This window comes from Salvelinus sp. IW2-2015, linkage group LG11 (genome assembly GCF_002910315.2).
Source record: "Salvelinus sp. IW2-2015 linkage group LG11, ASM291031v2, whole genome shotgun sequence".
Taxonomy (NCBI): domain Eukaryota; kingdom Metazoa; phylum Chordata; class Actinopteri; order Salmoniformes; family Salmonidae; genus Salvelinus; species Salvelinus sp. IW2-2015.
The window spans coordinates 32,765,427-32,778,067 of record NC_036851.1 but is presented as its reverse complement, the minus strand read 5'-3'; the positions used below and the strand labels follow the sequence as shown (position 1 = coordinate 32,778,067).

The 12,641-nt window shown below is 40.3% G+C and overlaps 1 protein-coding gene across 1 annotated transcript in view; it reads left to right on the top strand.

The window, feature by feature from the left end:
* LOC111970218 (natural resistance-associated macrophage protein 2) overlaps window positions 1–11,163 on the top strand; it is a 39,371-nt gene extending 28,208 nt beyond the window's left edge. Inside the window, exon 17 of the mRNA XM_023996819.2 lies at window positions 10,994–11,163. Within this exon, the coding sequence (XP_023852587.1) occupies window positions 10,994–11,071 (78 nt within the window). The 3' untranslated portion in view covers window positions 11,072–11,163. The remainder of the gene's footprint in view (window positions 1–10,993) is intronic.
* Window positions 11,164–12,641: the final 1,478 nt, after the last annotated feature.

Genomic DNA, 12,641 nt, shown 5'->3' with positions numbered 1-12,641 from the left:
GTGGTAAATAGACGGCTACGAATAATATAGATGAGTACTCTCTTGGTAGATAGTGTGGTCTACAGCTTATCATAAGCTACTCTACCTCAAGCGAGYAATACCTCRAGACTTCTTTAATATAAGACATTGCGCACCAGCTGTTTTTGACATGGCTTCTCTGTTCTGCCTGTGCATGGAAAATCCCGTCAGCTCTATTTTTTATTTAACCAGGTAAGCCAGTTGAGAACAAGTTCTCATTTACAATTGCGACTTGGCCAAGATAAAGCAAAGCAGTGCGACACAAACAACAGAGTTACACATGGAATAAATAAACGTACAGTCAATAACACAATAGAAAAGTCTATATACAGGGTGTGCAAATGAAGTAAGATTAGGGAGGTAAGGCAATAAATAGGCCATAGTGGCGAATAATTACAATTTCGCAAATAAACACTGGAGTGATAGATGTGCAGAAGATGAATGTGCAAGTAGAGATACTGGGGTGCAAAGGAGAAGGAAAAAATATATATAAATAACAATATGGGGATGAGGTAGTTGGATGGGCTATTTACAGATGGGCTATGTACAGGTGCAATGATCTGTACGCTGCTCTGATAGCTGATGCTTAAAGTTAGTGAGGGAGATAWGACTCCAGCGATTTTTGCAATTCATTCCAGTCATTGGCCGCAGACAACTGGAAGGAAARGGGGAATTGGCTTTGGGGGTGACCAGTGAAATATACCTGCTGGAGTGCGTGCTACGGGTGGGTGCTGCTATGGTGACCAGTGAGCTGAGATAAGGCGGGGCTTTACCTAGCAAAGACTTATAGATGCCCTGGAGCCAGTGGGTTTGGCGACGAATATGAAGCGAGGGCCAACAAGAGCAAACATGTCGCAGTGGTGGGTAGTATATGGGGCTTTGGTGACGAAACGGAAGGCACTGTCATGGATTGCATCCAATTTGCTGAGTAGAGTGTTGGAGGCTATTTTGTAAATGACATCGCCGAAGTCAAGGATCGGTAGGATAGTCAGTTTTATGTGGGTATGTTTGGCAGCATGAGTGAAGGATGCTTTGTTGCGAAATAGGAAGCCGATTCCAGATTTAATTTTGGATTGGAGATGCTTAATGTGAGTCTGGAAGGAGAGTTTATAGTCTAACCAGACACCAAAGTATTTGTAGTTGTCCACACATTCTAAGTCAGAACCGTACAGAGTAGTGATGCTGGACGGGCGGGCAGGTGCGAGCAGCGATTGGTTGAAAAGCATGCATTTAGTTTTACTTGCATTTAAGAGCAGTTGGAGGCCACGGAAGGAGAGTTGTATGGCATTGAAGCTCGTCTGGAGGTTAGTTAACACAGTGTCCAAAGAAGGGCCAGAAGTATACAGAATGGTGTCGTCTGCGTAGAGGTGGATCAGAGAATCACCATCCGCAAAGCGACATCATTGATTCATACAGATGATGTCTATTGATGTATATACATCAATAGAGGTACGGCTCCACCATAATTTGCAAATAAATTCATAAAAAATTCTACAATGTGATTTTCTGGATTTTTTTTTCTCATTTTGTCTGTCATAATTGAAGTGTACCTATGATGAAAATTACAGGCCTCTCATCTTTTTAAGTGGGAGAACTTGCACAATTGGTGGCTGACTAAATACTTTTTTGCCCCACTGTGTGTGTATGTATGTATATATATATGTATATATACAGTGGGGAGAACAAGTATTTGATACACTGCCGATTTTGCAGGTTTTCCTACTTAATTTTAATTGTAATTTTATCATAGGTACACTTCAACTGTGAGAGACGGAATCTAAAACAAAAATCCAGAAAATCACATTGTATGATTTAAGTAATTCATTTGCATTTTATTGCATGACATAAGTATTTGATCACCTACCAACCAGTAAGAATTCCAGCTCTCACAGACCTGTTAGTTTTTCTTTAAGAAGCCCTCCTGTTCTCCACTCATTACCTGTATTAACTGCACCTGTTTGAACTCGTTACCTGTATAAAAGACACCTGTCCACACACTCAATCAAACAGACATCAACCTCTCCACAATGGCCAAGACTAGAGAGCTGTGTAAGGACATCAGGGATAAAATTTTAGACCTGCACAAGGCTGGGATGGGCTACAGGACAATAGGCAAGCAGCTTGGTGAGAAGGAAACAACTGTTGGCGCAATTATTAGAAAATGGAAGAAGTTCAAGAGTGACGGACAATCACCCTCGGTCTGGGGCTCCATGCAAGATCACACCTCGTGGGGCATCAATGATCATGAGGAAGGTGAGGGATCAGCCCAGAACTACACGGCAGGACCTGGTCAATGACCTGAAGAGAGCTGGGACCACAGTCTCAAAGAAAACTATTAGTAAACAACTACTCCGTCATGGATTAAAATCCTGCAGCGCACGCAAGGTCCCCTGCTCAAGCCAGCGCATGTCCAGGCCCGTCTGAAGTTTGCCAATGACCATCTGGATGATCCAGAGGAGGAATGGGAGAAGGTCATGTGGTCTGATGAGACAAAAATAGAGCTTTTTGGTCTAAACTCCACTCGCCGTGTTTGGAGGAAGAAGAGGATGAGTACAACCCCAAGAAAACCATCCCAACCGTGAAGCATGGAGGTGGAAACATCATTCTTTGGGGATGCTTTTCTGAAAAGGGGACAGGACGACTGCACCGTATTGAGGGGAGGATGGATGGGGCCATGTATCGCGAGATCTTGGCCAACAACCCCCTTCCCTCAGTAAGAGCATTGAAGATGGGTCGTGGCTGGGTCTTCCAGCATGACAAGACCCGAAACACACAGACAGGGCAACTAAGGAGTGGCTCTGTGGAAAACGTATCATCTCTGTAATTGCAAACAAAGGTTTCTGTACCAAATATTAAGTTCTGCTTTTCTGATGTATCAAATACTTATGTCATGCAATAAAATGTATGATTTTTAAGAAATTAATTTGCAATGTGATTTTCTAGATTTTTGTTTTAGATTCCGTCTCTCACAGTTGAAGTGTACCTATGATAAGAATTACAGACCTCTACATGCTTTGTAAGTAGGAAAACTGCAAAATCGGCAGTGTATCAAATACTTGTCTCTCCCACTGTATGTGTGTGTGTATATATATATAATGTGTGTGTGTATATACAATGCTCAAAAAAATAAAGGGAACACTTAAACAACACAATGCAACTCCAAGTCAATCACACTTCTGTGAAATCAAACTGTCCACTTAGGAAGCAACACTGATTGACAATAAATTTCACATGCTGTTGTGCAAATGGAATAGACAACAGGTGAAATTATAGGCAATTAGCAAGACACCCCAATAAAGGAGTGGTTCTGCAGGTGGTGACCACAGACCACTTCTCAGTTCCTATGCTTCCTGGCTGATGTTTTGGTCACTTTTTAATGCTGGCGGTGCTTTCACTCTAGTGGTAGCATGAGACGGAGTCTACAACCCACACAAGTGGCTCAGGTAGTGCAGCTCATCCAGGATGGCACATCAATGCGAGCTGTGGCAAGAAGGTTTGCTGTGTCTGTCAGCGTAGTGTCCAGAGCATGGAGGCGCTACCAGGAGACAGGCCAGTACATCAGGAGACGTGGAGGAGGCCGTAGGAGGGCAACAACCCAGCAGCAGGACCGCTACCTCCGCCTTTGTGCAAGGAGGAGCACTGCCAGAGCCCTGCAAAATGACCTCCAGCAGGCCACAAATGTGCATGTGTCTGCTCAAACGGTCAGAAACAGACTCCATGAGGTGGTATGAGGGCCCGACGTCCACAGGTGGGGGTTGTGCTTACAGCCCAACACCGTGCAGGACGTTTGGCGTTTGCCAGAGAACACCAAGATTGGCAATTCGCCACTGGCGCCCTGTGCTCTTCACAGATGAAAGCAGGTTCACACTGAGCACATGTGACAGATTTGACAGAGTCTGGAGACGCCGTGAAGAAGTTCTGCTGCCTGCAACATCCTCCAGCATGACCGGTTTGGCGGTGGGTCAGTCATGGTGTGGGGTGGCATTTCTTTGGGGGCCGCACAGCCCTCCATGTGCTCGCCAGAGGTAGCCTGACTGCCATTAGGTACCGAGATGAGATCCTCAGACCCCTTGTGAGACCATATGCTGGTGCGGTTGGCCCTGGGTTCCTCCTAATGCAAGACAATGCTAGACCTCATGTGGCTGGAGTGTGTCAGCAGTTCCTGCAAGAGGAAGGCATTGATGCTATGGACTGGCCTGCCCGTTCCCCAGACCTGATCCAATTGAGCACATCTGGGACATCATGTCTCGCTCCATCCACATTCACTCCATGCACATTTGTGCCTGCTGGAGGTCATTTTGCAGGGCTCTGGCAGTGCACCTCCTTGCACAAAGGCGGAGGTAGCGGTCCTGCTGCTGGGTTGTTGCCCTCCTACGGCCTCCTCCACGTCTCCTGATGTACTGGCCTGTCTCCTGGTAGCGCCTCCATGCTCTGGACAGTACGCTGACAGACACAGCAAACCTTTTTGCCACAGCTCGCATTGATGTGCCATCCTGGATGAACTGCACTACCTGAGCCACTTGTGTGGGTTGTAGACTCCGTCTCATGCTACCACTAGAGTGAGAGCACCGCCAGCATTCAAAAGTGACCCAAACATCAGCCAGGAAGCATAGGAACTGAGAAGTTGTCTGTGGTCACCACCTGCAGAATCACTCCTTTTTTGGGGGTGTCTTGCTAATTGCCTATAATTTCCACCTTTTGTCTATTCCATTTGCACAACAGCATGTGAAATTTATTGTCAATCAAGTGTGCTTCCTAAGTGGACAGTTTGATTTCACAGAAGTGTGATTGACTTGGAGTTACATTGTGTTGTTTAAGTGTTCCCTTTATTTTTTTGAGCAGTGTATATATATACACACATACATACATGTATGTGTGTATACTTTTTTTCTTTTGAATATACCTTTATTATTCCCCGCAACCCTACCACTGCTCCCCCAATTAGAGCAAACTAATAAACAATAACACTTAGGCTTCTACTTCCAGCTTATACATACTATACACGTTTTACAGACGTATATTTTACAATAGTTATATTTTGTTTTTTGTCCTGGCCTTCCTCTATTTCTGATGTCCATCCAGTTTGATTTCTATTTGCCATATATTTGTAACTGCTATTTCACAAAAGTTCTGAACCTATAAACATTTTACAGACCCCGTATGTTTTACATTTTATCTTGTTATTAGTCCCACCCTTCAGCTCCATTCAACCACTTCCATCTATCTCTTAACACCATCCATATTGGATTTTTATTTGCCATATGTTTTTCAACTGTGCTGTGACGCTTCACAAAASTACTGAACCTTTCTATTCTCATAGTTTCTACAGATTGTAAATTAAAGAAAAAAAATTGCAAAAATAATAATTATATTATTTCTTGATTGACTATGACTTTTCAAATCACCCAGTATTGCTATCTGCGGCGTTAGTTGTAGGCAAATGTTGCAATTTTTCAGTCATTACGGGACCTGTGACCAAAAACTAGCTACATATGCACAGTACCAAAATAAATGATCTAATGACTCTGCCTCCTCGCAGCAAAATCTGCAGCGCTGGGAAGATTGTATCTCCCATATATATATAACATTCTATTGGTTGCATGAATCTTGTATAATTTAAATAGAAAAATCTAAGTTTTGAATCCGGTGTCATTTTGCGTGTCATTTCATAAACCATGTGCCATGGAATCGGTACATTAAATCTCTTCTCAACTATTTTGCAATTTATTTGGCACAGCTGTACATTTTTTGGTCCTTATTAAGTGAATTTGGTATATATTTTTATTTATCACAATTTTCTTTAACCAATTTTGGTCTTTAATGCATGGCAAGTTTCTTTCTTTTTCCCCTTCCACTTGCCTCTTCCATTTGTGGTAATGGTGCAATTAGTTGGTTGTAATTTTGGGTAGAGCAGACATTTCAATATGTCTGTGTTAGCTGCATGTGTGACAACTCCACCAGTCCTATTTATGATATAATTTACAAAGATTATACTTTTTTTTTTTTTATGTATCTGAAAAGTTTTTAATATTTTTTTATCAATTAGTATATTTGAGTTTAACCACTATTTGTTGTATTATTTGTTCTGTTTTTTCAGGTGGATTAAACTGATATTGCAACCAACTTTCTATGGCTTGTTTACAAAATAACGATATTTTGTTTTCAAATAACCAAAAGTGAGCGATTTGTTGTCTGAATAAAGGGAAAAGGGCTATTCTTGAACATGGGGTGAGACATTCTTACTAATTTAATACAGAACCATTTCAGATTTAAGTCTAACTTTTGTATGACTGACACCTTTAGTAAGAGGTCTAGTGCTTTAATATTTAATCATTTCTGCCCTCCGAATTCATATTCATTATATAAATAGGCCCATTTAATTTTGTCTGGCTTGCCATTACAAATCAAATCAAATTTTTTACTCATGTAATTTAAAAAGCAGGTCGCTAGGTGTAGGCAAAACCACGAGCAAATAGGTCAACTGTGATATGACTAAAGAGTTAATCAAGGTTATTTTTCCACAAATAGACAGATGTTTTATTTTCCATGGTAGAAAAAATTATCTATTTTTGCTAACTTTCTATTAAAATGTATTGGCGTGAGATCATTTCTTTCTTTCAGGATATGTATACAGAGTATGTCCACATCCCTGTCAGACCATTTTATTGGTAAACTACACAGTAATGTAAAAGTTGCATTTTTTTGTGATCCAATACATAATATAGTACACTTATCATAATTTGGTTTTAATGCAGAGAGGTTAGAAAAAGTATCTAGATCCTCTATGAGGCTGTGGAGGGATTCTAATTGTGGATTTAAAAGAAAACATGAATCAGCATACAATGACACCTTTTGCTTTTAAGCTATGGATTTCTAATCCCTTAATATTATTGTTGGATCTAATTTTAACAGCTAACATTTTGATGGCAATAATGAATAGATATGCCGATAGTGGACAACCTTGTTTTACTCTTGACAGTTTAAAACTTTCTGAGATGTAGCCATTATTTACTATTTTACACCTAGGGTTACTATACATAACCTTAACACATTTTATAAGAGATTATCCAAAATTGTAATATTCCAGGCATTTATATATAAACTCAAGTCGTACTTTATCAAAATCCTTTTCAAAGTCAGCTATGAAAGCAGGCCTGGTTTCCCAGATATTTCATAGTGTTCTATTGTTTCCAGTACTTGTCTTATATTATCTCCAATGTATCATCCATGTAAAAAACCTGTCTGATTAGGATAAATAATATCTGACAAAACCTTTTTAATTCTATGCGCTAAGCATTTAGCTCTAATTTTTGCGTCACAATACTGAAGTGAAAGAGGCCTCCCATTTTGTAAATGGACTGGATCTTTATAAATACCACTTGAATCCTGTTTCAGTAATAATTAAATCAGACCACCTTGTTGAGTGTCCGATAATCTACCATTTACAGTGGAAGTTGGAAGTTTACATACACTTAGGTTGGAGTCGTTTAAAACTCGTTTTTCAACCACTCCACAAATGTATTGTTAACAAACTATAGTTTTGGCAAGTTGGTTAGGACATCTACTTTGTGCATGACACAGGTCATTTTTCCAACAATTGTTTACAGACAGATTATTTCACTTATAATTCACTGTATCACGATTCCAGTGGGTCAGAAGTTTACATACACTAAGTTGACTGTGCCTTTAAACAGCTTGGAAAATTCCAGAAAATGATTCCATGGCTTTAGAAGATTCTGATAGGCTAATTGACATAATTTGAGTCAATTGGAGGTGTATCTGTGGATGTATTTCAAGGCCTACCTTCAAACTCAGTGCCTCATTGCTTGACATCATGGGAAAATCAAAAGAAATCAGCCAATTACCAATTACTTGTGTCATGCACAAAGTAGATGTCCTAAACGACTTGCCAAAACTATCGTTAGTTAACAGTACATTTGTGTAGTGGTTGAAAAACAAGTTCTAATGACTCCAACCGAAGTGTATGTATGTATATATATGCACCAATTATGTGATGGCCTGATCACATTCTGTCCCCTATCAACACTTTTTAAACTTTTGGCGCCAGAGAGAACAACATAAGAAAGCGATCAAGAGGACTAGCTTGATTAAGCCTCCACCATGTATATCTCACTAGGTCAAGGTATTTAAGCCTCCATATATCCACGACATCCATGATTTCCTTAAGTGCCTGAGGGTGATAGTTTGTAGTGTTTTTTTCTTTACGGTCCATAGAGATATTTAAAACCGTATTATAATCTCCTACCATAATAATAGTCTTGTGTTGCTTGTAGGGTTGATATATATAAGAATGTATTTTCAAAGAAGCATGGATCATCATTATATGGACCATATCTGTTTATGGTCCAATAACATATTTAAAATCATCCATCTACCTTGAGGATCTGTTTGGACAATTTGGATCAAATTTACTGTTAATTAATATCATCACCCCTTTTGAATTTCTTTGCCCATGGGAGAAATATATTTYGCCTCCCCCAAAACTTCATCAAAACTGTTGAATGAGTTTCCTGAAACAATAGATAATATATTGCTTCTCTTTTAACCAGGTAAATACTGATCGTCTTTTCTTATTTGCTAAGCCATTACAATTATAACTGGCTATACTTATTTCACCAATTACCATAATGAGACACAAGTTTCAACTCTATTTATCATAATATATGTTTGTAAACGTACCATTAAAAAGTAACATGATGATTGTCTATATAGCTGTACCATGATATTTGCATTGCTACTAAGTAAACCTACAATTGGTACCCACTATTCCACCCGCTAAAACCCCTCATCCCGCGTTGTGTTGTCATCCTAATGACCGGCAAACCCCCCCCCCCCGGATCCCATGGCGACCGGGACCCATCCTTCAAAAAGAGCACACAGTGCCACCCACAGAACAGAAGCAGATGAACCGCCAAAAGCATTTCCATTGCCCTCACCTCGCTTTGTATTATATATAGCTATTAAACAGGATTTTTAAATATTTATCTTTTTTATCTTAATTTCCATAATTAGCAATTAATATTTGTCGTAATGTATGCATATTATGCACAGGATTGTTATCTCTTACCAGTATTGCAATTACAAAAGTTACATTTTGGCAAGCAATTATTATTTTAGCAAACAATTATTGTGATTCATCCTATATTGTCCCAAACATCTTTTACTCCCTCGCAACAGTTGTGGGATACACACACACACAAACACTCATACACACTTAACCCCTTTCCACCACAAACAACCATAGACTCAGATGCTCAACAGTTGCACCATCCCAGAGCCCAAMTCAAGAAAGGTCTTGATTTACGAATGCATATACAGTTGCAACTGTATGAGAAGGCCTGCAAAAATGGGCAAAATTGGGAGATTTGATTAACCATTGTCACGTCCTAGGTGATGGAGATCAGATATACCCCCTTCCCCTGAAACACCGACATGTGGTCTCCCGTTGTGACCATATTCCCAAGCATCTCCGTGCAGTCCGACCTTTGATTTTGTGCCACCAGGGCCACAATAATATGCCCCCTCTCTGAATGTCCGAGTGTGACCCCCTCCCCATGGGTTACTGCAGCTAGTGTTGCCAGTACTGCCAGGGTGGGGGCAATCCGCACCGGAACTCTTTGTTATTGGTCTATTAATACATTTACCACATGGTTATGTCATCATGGAAAGCTGAAACTCCCACTCATGCAAACCTACTTAGAAGGTCCTGTATTGATGAAACAGTGTACAAAACATTAGGAACACCTGCTCTTTCCATGACATCGACTATCCAGGTGAAAGCTAGGATCCCTTATTGATGTGACCTGTTATATCCACTTCAGTCAGTGTAGATGAAGGGGACGAGACCGGTTAAAGAAGGATTTTTAATCTTGAGACAATTGAGACTTGGATTGTATGTGCCATTCAGAGGGTGAATGGGAAACACAAAAGATAAAACGTGCCTTTGAACAGGGTATGGTAGTAGGTGCCAGGCGCACTGGTTTGAGTGTGTCAAGAACTGCAATGCTGCTGGGTTTTTCACACTCAACAGTTTCTCGTGTGTATCAAGAATGGTCCACCACCCAAAAGACATCATGCCAGCTTGAAGCATTGGAGTCAACATGGGCCAGCATCCCTGCGGAATGCTTTTTGACACCTTGTAGAGTCCATGCCCTGATTAATTGAGGCTGTTCTGAGGGATAAAGGGGGTGCAACTTTATATTAGAAAGGTGTTCCTAATGTTTTGTACACTTTATCAATTGATTCTTGAATAATTATTTCTTAGAAATGCCTCATGAGCCTAGTTCAACGCGTATACCCCATCAGAACCAAAAATATAAGCTTGTTTTACACMAATGTCTGTATTTGGGTTAAGTTTGACGCACGTTTCTGTTTACCTACAGTGCATTCGGAAAGTATTCAGACCCCTGCCCTTTTTCAACATTTTGTTACGTTAAAGCCTTATTCTAAAATGTATTAAATAAATATTTTTCCTCATCAATCTACACACAATAGTGGTCTGTAGCAACCACTACATAATAAAAGTCCTGATGTCCCATACTCCCGCATCTACGCATTGCACTGGACTGACCACATTTTATGCTCTTGAACTTGTACTGTGATTTCACAATAATGAATACATACCACCAGGCCCAATGAGCAAAAGTGTTGTGTTGGTAAGCACATACTATGTTTTTGGTTGGTGTCAGTGATACATTTATTTTCATTTCAAAATTTGAGACTATAGATACCAATCACAATCCCAGTCACAATCACTTGATGAAAAGTGCTTTGCTGCTTACAGTTCGTAGCCTATGCATAGTCAAAACACAACTGCTTAAGCATGCCAGTAATGATTATTGAGTTGATGAACGGGACGTCCCACCAATCAAGTGCTTATGACTTTGAGTAATAAGATAATCAAACTCAGATTACATGAGATGAACCATCTCTCACCCTCCTCTCTTCTCAACAGATGAGTCTGAGGCTGACGGGCCACATAGACGTTTACCTGCTGAATGACATGGACAGCAACACGATGGTGGAGAGATAAGGAGGACACGTTGGAGGGGTGGATATTAGCAATGGTAAAGTCAGTAGCTAGACAGGGGTGACCTAACATGGTGGAAGCATGGGACCACAGGCTCAGCCAGTACAGTGCTCCTCCTTCTTTGCCTTAGTGCCAACGAGACCTTTGTAAGTGCCCTTCGTCATCATCTATCCCTTACAAGAAGCCTTGAACCCCTCACTTGACATTCCACTAGGCAGGTAGCCTAACTATGATTGGCATTATCATAAAGTTAGTATCAATGAGTTGTTGGTTTTTATCATGTTGAGCATGCTTTTAAAATTCTGCAAGTGCGCCGGCCTTTTCTCAGGTCAGCATTTCCATATGACTTTGAAACGCTGTTATATTTTTAGAATGGAAATACACAGTATGTATTACACAATTTGTTACCAAAAAGGCAATTTCCTCCAATTAATATGTATGTACAGTACCAGTCAAAAGTTTGGACACACCTACTCATTCCAGAGTTTCTTTATTTTTACTATTTTCTATATTGTAGAATAATAGTGAAGACATCAAAACTATGAAATAACACATATGGAATCATGCAGTAACCAAAAAAGTGTTAAACAAATCTAAATATATGTTAGATTTGAGATTATTCAAAGTAGCCACCCTTTGCACGCTCTTGGCATTCTCTCAACCAGTTTCATGAGGTAGTCACCTGGAATGCATTTCAATTAACAGGTGTGCCTTGTTAAAAGTTAATTAGTGAAATTTCTTTCCTTCTTAATGCGTTTGAGCCAATCAGTTGTGTTGTGACAAGGTAGGGGTGGTATACAGAAGATAGCCCTATTTGGTAAAAGACCAAGTCCATATTATGGCAAGAACAGCTCAAATATGGAAAGAAAAAAAACAGTCCATCATTACTTTAAGACATGAAGGTCCGTCAATCTGGAAAATGTCAAGAACTTTGAAAGTTTCTTCAAGTGCAGTCCCAAAAAACCATCAAGCGCTATGATGAAACTGGCTCATGAGGACCGTCACAAAAAAGGAAGACGCAAAGTTACCTCTGCTGCAGAGGATAAGTTCATTAGAATTACCAGCCTCAGAAATTGCAGCCAAAATAAATGCTTCACAGTGTTCAAGTAACAGACACATCTCAACATCAACTGTTCAGAGGAGACTGCGTGAATCAGGCCTTCATGGTCGAATTGCTGCAAAGAAACCACTACAAAAGGACACCAATAATAAGAAGAAACTTGCTTGGGCCAAGAAACACGTGCAATGGCCATTAGACCTGTGGAAATCTGTCCTTTGGTCTGATGAGTCCAAATTTGCGATTATTTCTTATTTTTTTCAACCGCCATGTCTTTGAGACACAGATTAGGTGAACGGATTATCTCTGCATGTGTGGTTCCCACCGTGAAGCATGGATGAGGAGGTGTGATGGTGTGGGGGCGCTTTGCTGGTGACACTATCAGTGATTTATTTAGAATTCAAGGCACACTTAACCAGCGATACGCCATCCTATCTGGTTTGCGCTTAGTGGGATTATCAATTATTTTTCAACAGGACAATGACCCAACACACCTCCAGGCTGTGTACAGGCTAT